The 12,057-nt window shown below is 31.7% G+C and overlaps 2 protein-coding genes across 15 annotated transcripts in view; one reads left to right on the plus strand and one right to left on the minus strand.

The window, feature by feature from the left end:
• Nucleotides 1-12,057, plus strand: part of EEA1 (early endosome antigen 1) — a 160,149-nt gene that overhangs the window by 145,827 nt on the left and 2,265 nt on the right. For 3 of the 9 annotated variants that reach the window (XM_078337020.1, XM_078337019.1, XM_078337023.1), the window contains 7 exons: nt 4-135; nt 1,089-1,274; nt 2,212-2,450; nt 2,717-2,837; nt 3,421-3,519; nt 8,544-8,647; nt 9,820-9,957. In XM_078337020.1, coding sequence (XP_078193146.1) covers nt 4-135; nt 1,089-1,274; nt 2,212-2,450; nt 2,717-2,837; nt 3,421-3,519; nt 8,544-8,647; nt 9,820-9,901 — 963 coding nt within the window. In that variant the 3' untranslated portion in view covers nt 9,902-9,957. Of the gene's footprint in view, nt 1-3; nt 136-1,088; nt 1,275-2,211; nt 2,451-2,716; nt 2,838-3,420; nt 3,520-4,241; nt 7,900-8,543; nt 8,648-9,819; nt 9,973-11,599; nt 11,749-12,057 lie in introns of those variants that run through there. The other 6 variants (XM_078337022.1, XM_002752809.6, XR_013521952.1 and 3 more) reach the window with 5 other exon arrangements.
• The window catches only part of PLEKHG7 (pleckstrin homology and RhoGEF domain containing G7), a 66,394-nt gene continuing 62,296 nt past the window's right edge, over nt 7,960-12,057 (minus strand). For all 6 annotated transcript variants that reach the window (XM_017976262.4, XM_017976261.4, XM_017976259.4 and 3 more), the window contains 2 exons: nt 11,272-11,369; nt 7,960-10,313 (listed from right to left, as the gene is read on the minus strand). In XM_017976262.4, coding sequence (XP_017831751.1) covers nt 10,206-10,313; nt 11,272-11,369 — 206 coding nt within the window. In that variant the 3' untranslated portion in view covers nt 7,960-10,205. The remainder of the gene's footprint in view (nt 10,314-11,271; nt 11,370-12,057) is intronic.

Genomic DNA, 12,057 nt, shown 5'->3' on the forward strand with positions numbered 1-12,057 from the left:
CAGTCACTGAAAGAAAAAGAACTAGTAAATGAAAAGTCTAAATTGGCAGAGATAGAAGAAATTAAATGTAGACAAGAAAAAGAAATCACTAAACTAAGTGAAGAACTCAAATCCCACAAACAAGAAAGTGTAAAGGTATGTCAATGTAATTTTTTCCTGCCTTCTGTGTTGTGTTGTTCTTTAAAGAAATATATATACACACACATATTTATTTATTTATTGAGGACTTGCTGTGTGCTAGGCAAATTGTTCTATTGTTTCTGACAAATACTCTTGCCACAGTGCTTTTGTATTGCATAATACCCATACACATATTGAAATTGTTACATTTGTTTTCACATTACTGAATGAAGCAAAATAACCCTAAGAGTTTGAATCTCATTGAAATAATAAGAGATGTATTGATTTAGAAAATTATATTCACAGGTAGTAAATTTCAAAACATGTTAAGTTTAGAAGTAAGAGTTAAAGGGATTCAATTTTTTTCTTTCTAAAGTCCTTTCATAATCTCTTATTTTTAACATTTTACCTGTTATAAGCATAGATAGGGTACCCATTGAAGAAAACTAATTGTTCATCATTTGCTTTGTAAAATACTTACTTCTTAAAAAAAGGTTAGATTCTTTCTTGAGAGCACTTACAATACCCTTTATGTCTGTCAGCATAGTTATCATTTGGTTTATAGTTAATTATCTCTTTATGTTCCTCTGTCCTCCAGAATGCACTTCCTTAAATCAGGAAATGTGTATAATTCATTTTTATATTATATTCCCAGAACTTAACTCAATGTGTGATAACTAAATGTTAAGTGAGGAAAGGGAAAATAGATGGTACAGTTTTTTTTTCTCCACATAATATAATTAAAATGGATGCATAGCAGGTGTCACCTGAATTTAAATGAATGTTGAGTAGGATGTATTATAATCTTGCAACTTTTTAACCAATTGTTTAAAATACTGAACTTTAAGAATTTCACAAGTGGGTAAACTTATATTGGATCTATTGTGATAAATTGTATAAATTTTAGCTACATTTTGAAGTATTTACTAGGAAGTATGATTTTTTTTTTGGCTGTACTTTCTCAACAGGAGATAACAAATCTTAAGGATGCTAAACAGCTTCTAATTCAGCAGAAATTAGACCTTCAAGGAAAAGCAGACTCCCTGAAGGCAGCTGTTGAACAGGAGAAGAGAAATCAGCAGTTGCTAAAAGACCAGGTGAAAAAGGAAGAAGAGGAGCTGAAGAAAGAATTTATTGAGAAAGAAGCTAAGTTGGTCAGTGAGTTGATGGTGGGAAGTGTGTTTTGCAATAGAAGTTTAAATCAGTCCAGTGAGAGGACTATTCTACTTACAAGATCTGATTGAAATGCTTTCCTAACATTTTAGTTTTTGATTAAGACAAGAAATCTGATTTGTTTAAATAGCTGACACGTGGTTGGAAATATTTTACCCTGTAACCATATTACTGTTTATGTAAGTGAACATTGAATTGAAATATAATTTTAAAAACACTTTTTTTAAGTGTCAGAAACTAAACAACTCCACAACTGTGTAGATCTTGTCAATGGTGTGAATGCTAGTCATGTTAAACCCATTTGTTGGGTCAAAGTGAATGTTGATAAAGGGGAATGGAAACTTGAGTTTGGAATTATGATGAACAAAGTCTTCTTTTACTTTCCTAAGTTGCACATGCCAAATGGGAAGCATCTGGCTTTCCTCTGTTGAATTAAGTCCAAATATGCCCAGATAACTTGGCCATTGAATATTTTAGTTGAAGAGTTTCAATTTTAAGTTCAGTCATATGAAGCTTTCATATTGGTTTTTGGCAGACTTGGTAGAGAAAAGAATGCTATGGACTTGGGAAGGATAAGGACATTTAAGTTTTGTCTCTAGGGCACCTTGCTATCCCTCCCTAACCACATGTGTCTTTACTGCTCTGGTGGAGAAAAAGAAATATCTCACATTGTGTCACTTTAGCTCACTGTCATGATGATCACTAACCATCATTTCAGCATTATGACCTTTGAGGCAGTTCAAATTACACAGATGCTTGTGAATCAGTTTATTAATGTATAATGAAATATGTTCTCCTGTCTCCATTCCTGAAGGAGCAATATTATTTATATTGCCAATATTTTAAATTTAAAAAATCACTTAAATTTATTTTGTACTATTTTTGTAATATATTCCCCCCCCTTTTCCTTTTATTTAGCATTCCGAAATAAAAGAAAAAGAAGTAGGAATGAAGAAGCATGAAGAAAATGAGGCTAAACTTACCATGCAGATTACAGCATTAAATGAAAACTTAGGCACTGTGAAGAAGGAGTGGCAATCTAGTCAACGGAGAGTTAGCGAGCTTGAGAAGCAGACGGATGACTTACGGGGTGAAATTGCAGTATTAGAAGCAACGGTTCAGAATAATCAAGATGAAAGGAGAGCACTACTGGAAAGGTGATTAATAGCTAGTAGAATTAGTTTATTTCCATTGTAAGTGATAAAAAGATTATCATATTCCATATTTTTTAAAAATAGAATCTTGAGAAAAGTACATAAGCCTCTATAGGAATTTAAGTAGCCATTTAAAAATTAACCTGTAAAACAATCAGATAGTGGAAATTAATATATTTACAATTACTAAAGTTGTCTATTATCTATACCCTAGAAGAGTCTTTAATGATTTTCTAAAAAATTAATTACCTCTTTGCAATCTATTCCAGATGTCTTAAAGGAGAAGGTGAAATAGAAAAGCTTCAAACCAAAGTGTTAGAATTGCAAAGAAAGCTGGATAATACAACTGCAGCAGTGCAGGAGCTGGGCAGAGAAAACCAGTCACTTCAGGTCAGTCATCTATGGTTGTGAGGCAGCTTTTTAGTCTAGAGTGACTTCTTAGTGCAAAGCATATTTTTAACTTGTAAAAAGTCTCATGTTTTATAAATACTTTCAAATAGCTACTGTCTGTGTAGCAGTATTGTAGGTTTTATGGATAATGAAATATAAAAGAAAAGAACTTGTTTCAGAGTCCTCAGAGATTCATTAGAAAACCGTGTCATTCACCAATTGTTAGTATGGGGAGAGAACTACAAAATTCAAGAATACCAAAGAATAGATGAGTCAGTATGTGTTAAAGAAGTGATCTGAGAATATTCTCAGAGTCCTCAGGAAGGATTCATCATTACCTTTAGAATGGATCAGAAATCAGCAAACATTAGCAAGATGTTTCAGGAATAATATTCAATTAATTTTATTTTGTCATTCAGATTTATGACTATAGCTACTTTTGACAATTGAAGCTGACCAGTTGTATTTCTGGTTTTTTAAAATTTTAATTTATGGATTATATAATCAAAACTTTATAGAATTCTGGCATCCTTTAAAATGTTGAATATTATAATATATTGATACTTTTTTTTAAAAAAAACAGATCAAACATACACAAGCGTTGAATAGAAAGTGGGCCGAAGACAATGAAGTACAAAACTGTATGGCCTGTGGGAAAGGCTTTTCAGTAACAGTGAGACGGGTAAATGAAATTTTCTTCATGTAACTATGTTTCTGGATTTCATTTGTCACTGAAAATTAATTAATATTTCAACCATCAAAACAATCCTTCATTTGACAGAACAATTTTCTACTTATCAGTAAACTTTACCAGCAACATAGAATAACTAAACTTCATGCAGTCTAGCTTCTGGTTAGCATATATGTTAGAGTTTTACTTTTAACTTCAGTCTTTGTCTTCCAACTTAGTTACTGTCTGGAACAATCAATTTTGAACCAGTGTGCCAATATTAAACTCATGTTTTAGTAATCAGCAGGTTCTTAAAGGAAGAAAAAGCAGAGATTTTTAAAAAATATATTCTAAATGCTACCATTGTGTTATGATTTAAGTTTATATTCCTATTGAAGACATTAATGCCTGAAACATTTGGCAAATAGGAATAGTTTTTCATTTGATAGGGATACTTTATAAGAACTTTTTAAATGACTCTCTGGTTCTTTTGAGAGTTCCATGATAAATTCCATGTAAAATATTTACCATAGTGTTTGATAAATAGGAAGCATTCAGTTTAATTATAACAAAGGGATTAAATTAACATATTGAAACATTATATCATTAACTAATATATCAATGACTTGAAAGCTAATATACCTTCACAGTGTAGTCGGTGATATTTGTGTAGTTTCATAATACTTTTGGTATAGTTTTTATTCTTGAAATTGTTTAATTTTTGTTATTTACAGCATCACTGCCGACAGTGTGGAAATATCTTCTGTGCTGAATGTTCAGCCAAAAATGCCTTAACTCCTTCTTCCAAGAAGCCTGTTCGTGTCTGTGATGCATGTTTCAATGACTTGCAAGGATAATGGGTTATCATGACTTCAGAGTAATATTACACTAACATTAGATTTTTAATAAATGTACTTAATAGAGGTCTTGGACTACTATTTGATTTGGACACTGGTTGCAATACTAGACCAAATAGGAATTCATATATTTTGGAATGTTACGGATATCAAGTAAAACTCTTCTATTTTTGTGAGACTTGGGCTTACCATCTTTCACTACTTTTTTTCCATTTAGCCTCATGGAATAGCTTTCATGCCAAGTTTAGAATTAGCCAATGAAATGTAAATAAACTTTGGACAGAAAATAGCAATGTATTTTTTTAAATATAATTTCATTATTCACAAATGAAGAATGCAATTCCATAGCTTATTTCTTTCTCCTAAATTTAATGTGCAGAAATGTACATGGATGATATCACTTGTTGCTGTTTTTGTTGCACAAGAGCACATTAATTATATTAAATATTCTCTTTGTGAAGTCATGCACAGAACTATAACACTTTCCTGCTATCTTTTTCTATTATATATAGGTTCATAGCTCAGTTGCATTGTTATGTTTAAAATTTACTACTTAGGTGTTCTTAATACAGTTTATCTTAAAATACAGTGACCATGAATTCAAAAATGGTTTTTGTTTTAACAATGTTAATTAAATTCTCTTGGGTGGATTTTACGAAAACGTCTGTAAAATCAATTTGCTTACTTACAGTTATCTGGGGTCGTATTTTAAAGAATAGGGTTAATTTTTTTTTTTTTTGGTCATTCTCTGTCTCTCTCTTAAACTCTCACATACTGTCCATTTAGAATCTTAGAAAGCTTCTTACCCTTGCCTTCAGTTCGAGGGTGAATAATAAACATTGTATAATGTTCTTATTCTCGGTTTCTTGTAAGTGAGAAGTCTTTTGAAATCAGCCTTCATATCATACCCTTATTTTGTCTCTCTAGTTTGCTTTTTACAAACTCTCTGAGTTTGCGTTTTATACAGATCTGCTTTTTTCCTTTATTTGGTTTAACCTTTTCAATCATAGCTCAGCTTCATACATTTGTTTCATAATTTTGCATCTTAAAGCTAGTAACTAATATTGCTGTGGTTTTGTCTGTGAAAACAAGATATAAAATGGTAAGAAGTCATGAAGTCATTAAATATTTTATTTTATATTTTTTACCTTATATGGAAGAATTTTTAAAAGTTGTAAAATTGACTAAAGGTTAAAATGGTTCTGAGTTTGGTGTTCCATATCAGCTGTTCCCAGTTTTACTTATAATTTTGCAAAAATAATGTTGTGAAGTTCCCTTCAAGTAACTAACAGCTGGGAATAGAGTATCACCAAAAATAAATATATTTAGGAATCCCAGAGTTACAATAAAAACTGAAACAGCATGGCTAAGCACCTTAAGGTTAATTAAGAATTAGCTTGTTTGTATGCTGAACAATGGAATCAAACTTTAATTTAGCATAGTCTTATTAATTTGGAAAATTGTAAAACATCGCAAGAGAGAAGTCGTTAATATTGGTTTATTAATCTTTCTAGAGAAGAAATGTAGTTATACATTCATTCAGTGCAGTCATTTTATAACAGTAGTTCATATTTCATTTATAATGAATAGTTTATAGTATACATTTGCTTTCAAATATTCTGAAATGGAATTATCATATTTATGCCATACTTACAACATATATAAACTGTAAGAGATCACTACATATTTGTTTAATTATTTTTTTAAAAATTTAAGTAAACCCTGTCTGTTGTCATTAGCTATTAAGAATACTGATTAAGTCCCTGGACTTGGATAAACATATATCCTTGAGCATATATAATGAAGAAATACAGTGGCTCTTTATTAAAAATAATAGTTGGATAATATAAACTGAACTATTTATGCATTTTTATATACTGATAAATCCTTCCAAATAGTCTTAATTCTATACTTTTACATATAAATAACTTAGTAAGTATGCTGGAAAAACACAGATGTTCAGCAGTACTGTTTTTTGTTTTTGAGATAATAAAATGCCATGAAAAATCTGGATTTGAATATTTGTTCACTTTATCTCCTAATGGGATGCCCTGCAGGCCTTCTCTTTGTCTCCCCTTTACCCCTAACATAGTCACCAAAAAAATTGTAAGATGACAAGTAAACCATATATAGATGTTTGGATGATTTTTAAAATTTTTATCTAATTTCATTTCATAAGTCCTGAATAATTTGCCTACCATAGGCTACTAATACTGATAATATAAATGAAACCTAACATTTTTTTACTACTATCTCTCCCCAATGTAAAGTGTTTTGGAAACAAAAATTTAAATTTTTTTCCTTTTAAATAAAAAATCATCTTTGGAGTCCCTATTGGCTATAGATTTTAGATGTTTGCTGGTACTATTTATTTTTTCTCAGTGAGTTAGAGCTGGCATGCACAGCTCTTGGCTTTAATGCAAGACACATTGGCATCACATTAGTAAATTCCAAACCCTGGCACAGAATGTAAGTTAAAATTAAGTCTTGCTGGGTTAGTGTACAATAAACTATACCTACAGACTTTTTTTTAATGGAAAGTAGACAAAGCTGCTGGTATAGGATTTGTTCCTTTGAAGAAAACATGAGGGAAACAAACACAAAAACCTCAGTGCAGTGTACAAATAACATTTTGTTCAACTACCTCTTATTGTGGAAGTAGCTACGTTAGTATTTCCTGACAGTAATGTTAAATAGTAACTGCCAAATTTGTTTATTTTCCCATCTCTCTTAAAAAGTCTTCATGATTATTTTATATAGTTTTGAGAACTTTAAAGCCCCCTTTTTTTAAACCTCACATTTGCATAAAAATGGTTAGCTTTTAAGTGGAGAGCAAATTATGATCATATATTTTGATATTCATGACCTGTTTGACTATAGAAGTTTTTTTTTTTTAAATGCACTTTGGCTATAAAACCATGGATGATTTGATTCATAAGATTTAAATGTGCCACCATTATAGTATTCCTAGACATAGCTTGATGAATGGTATTCTGTAATTATAATGTGCCACACATTATCGTGTCTTAAATGCCCTTTGCCTGAATTTTAATGATCAATTTGTTATTGTTGCGGATGTGAATATTGTGCATAAACTTACTAAATTTATGTAAAATTGTGTAAAATAGAACTAGAAGTCACTAAGTTCTTTCTGTGTAGAAGTAATAAATTTATTGTAACACGATGCAGTTGTGTATATGACATTCTGTAATTCCTTGAACTGGAACATACATTCATAACTTCTATATATACTTTTGCATGAACATTTTCTCATTTAGTTTTTGAGTTCATTATTTGTATTGTGTTTACTACTTGTGATCATGTAGTTGTGCCTTATTTTTGAGAAAGGTTAGCTCAGTAAATACTGCAATTTCTAGACCCAGTGATTGGAAGGTTAGTAATTATAAATGTCACTGATAAAGTACATGACACCATTTAAGTCTGTATAAAATACAATGGAAGGATCCTTATTGAATTGTTGCTTTTGTTTTTTTAATATGTTTAAAGATTATATTAAAAAACGTTTCTTTCTAAAGTATAGATTTATTCTCTGACTATAAATTGTTTTGTCTGTTTAACAAAAGAGAACACTATCTTAACCATTTTGCATTATTTATTTACAGAATATTAGGACTTTGCACTTGGATGTAGACAGTGGTGTTTTAATGTTGTTTAATTTAGAATAGTAAGTTTCTGATCTTAAGAGAAATTATTAATGCCATTTTGCTTTAGACATTCCATTTAATATTATAGAGAATTAACAAAACTAAAAAGAAATATAAAAAATACGTAATTAATCCCTTATGTCACTTTGTATCTGTGTTTAATACCCAGATGACCATTTAAAGATACTTTAAATATTATTTATTTATTTATTTATTCTCCCTCCCCTCCCCAAAGATACCTTTTGAAGGCCCAGTGTGCCATTGTTTTCACTATTTTTTCTTCCTGGAAACCATGGTTCTAGAATGGTTTTTGTTCCTCCCCCACAACCTCTTCATTCAAATATGCTAATCTTCTGAAGAGTTTAATGTGCATATCCTCAAGCATCTAATATATTGTATATTAGACGTGTTATTTTGTGAGCTTTATAAAATTTCAGTTTATGTACAGTGTATTCTTGAACTGTTTTACATATTTTGTTAATGTCAGTCTTTCTATCCCTTTAATGAGATCCAGAGGGAGAAAACTACCTTTATACATGTAAATCTGTGGTTGCTGGATTCATGGAACTCAAGGAATTTGAGACCTCACCTCATCCTAGTTGACTGCTTACCTCCTAGGTTGGTTTATATCTAAAAATGTGCAAGATGATTGTTAATTTAAAATTTTTTTTCAGCCAGAAATTTCTTTATAAAATCTTCTCTTGCATAAACCTATATTGTCTTCTCCTGGACATAACTGCTTTCAATCCCATCCAGATGCCATCTCTAGGAATTTGCTTGAAGTCCGTTCTCTCCTTCTTTGCTTTTCTCCCCACCTCATTTATTCTTAACTATTAATAATAGTTACTGCCTCCCAGATTTTCCTTTTATTTTCTCTTCTATTAAATGTCTGACATTATTATAAAGAGATTATTAGTCTCCATTCTAATCATGCTTGCCTTTTACAAAAGCCTTTTGCTGCACTTGGATTTACTGCCTTGTTTGCCTGGTGAAATTTTACCTTTCTCAAAGAATTACGGTGCATATGACTTGCCCAAATATCATCCTCTCTATCCCATTCTTCAGCTTAACAAAATCAACTAAGGCTTCAGTTGTCTTACAGCCAAATTTGATAAATTTACTACTTCCACTTTGCAAACTGCAAAAGGTACGAGCCTGAAATGGAAGTTTGTGGACTTCCATTTGATACAATATTCGGACCTTAAGAACTAGTTCCTTGAATATAGTTAATAGTATATATCCTGCCATGATAATAAAATAATTCTTCAAAATGCCTTTCTTGATAAAAATTCTGAAGAAATTTGAAGTCCTGCCAGATAAATTTAGGTGATCAGAGGTGTGTGTGTTCTGTCACACACACAAACCTCCAATCAAAACCAGAAAGGATTTTTATGGCAAACATCATCATTCTTCCAAAAATGAAGTTAAGAGACAGATATTTTACTATGTGTATGAAAATCTGTACACTTCACAACAGGCCAAGAAAAGCTGTGCAAAAGTATTAACTGGAAAAAGCCAGATTTTCTTCCCCCCTCATCTTAAAGTAATGGAATTCAGTCTTTGGGGTTGTCTACTTCCAGGTTATAGTATTATAAAGTTTACCTGAGATGAGTTTGAGAATAGGAATTTCAAAATTGCTGATAAAATGTAGTCCTTCTTTACTTCTTTGTATATTAAAAGAATAGTCAAGCTTTGTATCTAAAGCGTTAACATTGTGTTTGAGGTAGGACTATAAAGCAGTAAGACTGATTGAAAAGCCATGAAGGAAAATTGGTTTCATTATTTTATAGATACACACAAAGTGAGATGCTGGAGTGCCAATTGGACACAAGCAGTGGACATCGTTTTCCTTCTGATACTCCGTTTATCTGATCATTCACCCTTTACAAATTAGCACCTTTCTTCACTCACACCTCTTACAAACCTGACTGAAACATTAGAAGGTAATCTGGATGTCAGTACATACTTGTCAAGAAATTCTGCAGGGTTCAAATTCGTTGCAGTCATTATTCCTCTATACTGAGGATTTTCCTAGCTCAAATTTCCAAATTCTGGAACTTCTTTAAAATGCACATTTCCTTGTAGCTCATCACTAGCTAAGTGTTAACAAAAGTTTGAATGAGATAATACGTTAAACACTAATCTTCTAAAAAGGCATGCCACTTGTTTTAGGTTCCTAAATTTCAGAGGATTCTGTGGGCAATGTGAATAAAGATATTTTCTTGGTTTCCTGATTCCTGGTAAAGCAAGAAATTGCTGTTGTTATTTGTGCCATCCATGTTTTCTGTTGAAAAAAGAAAAATATAGAAATAGAGATTAGAATGTTAAGCTGACAATTTCTCACATATTGGACTAATATTTTCTGCTATATTTATTGACCAGCTCTTTAAAACTGAAGACTAATGAAATATTTGCATATGTTTTCCATTTTCTTTCTTATATCTAATATACTTCTAATCATATAGGAAAATGCAAATGGGCTAAATGAGTATGATATGCAAGTTGGATAACAGTTATGAGTAATCAAGAAACCATAATAGTAACTCATTAGAAAAATGAGTACTGAGAATATATGTAGTTTGAAAGTGACATTGCTGGAATTTCTATTCTCTGTGAAAACAAGTTCTTAACCAGTGGTATAATTTGAAAGAGACTGAGGGCAGTGACTCAGGAAATGGAATATTGCATTTATTGTCTGGCCATATTGTGGCTGTGATGAAAGCCTACCAGGGGAAATACAAAAATAGAAACTTCTAGGAGAAATCAGAGTCAGGCAGCTGCTCTTTCAATTCCATAGCTGTAAAAACAATGGCAATTTTTCAAAGGCTGACAGGCTGACTTGACACGGATCATTATTGCAGCAGGCCCTTCTTACACTAATATCTTATTATTTGCACTTTGGTAATTGATTGGAGCATCTTAAAAGTTCATCATCATGCAATCCAAAGCAATTCGTACCCCATTTCCTACAGAAACTGCAGAACAGGCAGCTCTTGAGCTTCTGCAGCAGGAGTAAGGGTCTTTATGTCAATTCTGCAAGTGTGAGGAAATTGTCAACACTGAGACTTTGCAGCATTATATGGACTAGATGTATCCCTCCCCTCCTCCCAAATCTGCCCTTCCCAGGTGGATGAGGGAAATACACAAAACTTTCCATTCACTGTTATTTAAGAGGCTTGGGGTGAGATTTTTCTTTATGTAAATGCTGAAGAATCAAAGACCTACAAAGTTAAAATACATACCTTGATGTTTTCTGTTTGGGCTTGTAATAAGAATGCTGCTATACACTGTCGATATCTGTTTTCATGTTGTATAAGAAAAGCATTTCTCAGCCCAAAGACTAGAAGAAGATATTACAAAGACAAAAAGCCAAATCATTTCATATGAAATTCAAACAATTTCTTAGTACAAGAACCTGGGGTTTGTTTTCTATTTAGCTTGTTTTTGTTTTTAACAAGGGTGGGAGTTTCATGTAGATTACAGGTTTTTAAAAAAATTTTATTTCAGTGTCAAGACCCCACTACTGTGTTCAAATAAGCCCACTCTAATATGAAAACCTTTCTTCCTTAGCTAATGACTTCTGGGACTTGATGAAATGCAATTACGGCTTAAGTGATGGGAAATGGACCCCTTCTCATAGAACAAGCTAAGCATATGAGGTAGATATTTTTTTTTGTGTGTGAAAATACAGATAATAAAAATAAAACAATGTAATATTTTGTTTTGTTTCTCACTCCTTTAAAAATTTTTAAGTTTGTATTGAAAGGGAAGTCACATCCAAACAAGGTTTATAAACAAATTAAGATGTGGCAAAAATACAAAGCCACCTGAATGCTTCACTACAGGCCAAGAAAAACCAAAAAACTGACTCAAATAAAATGCAGCATCCACCAAACTGAGTGAAATGTAAAACAAAACAAAAAGAGGCGTTGGTGTGGCTTCTGTGTTTGCAAAAGAAAGCCTGTTCTGTCATTTTCTAGCTGGTCTCAAAAAAATGACAGGAGATAGTGGGAGAACAGATTTTTTTT

The sequence above is a fragment of the Callithrix jacchus genome, chromosome 9 (assembly GCF_049354715.1).
Source record: "Callithrix jacchus isolate 240 chromosome 9, calJac240_pri, whole genome shotgun sequence".
Taxonomy (NCBI): Eukaryota; Metazoa; Chordata; class Mammalia; order Primates; family Cebidae; genus Callithrix; species Callithrix jacchus.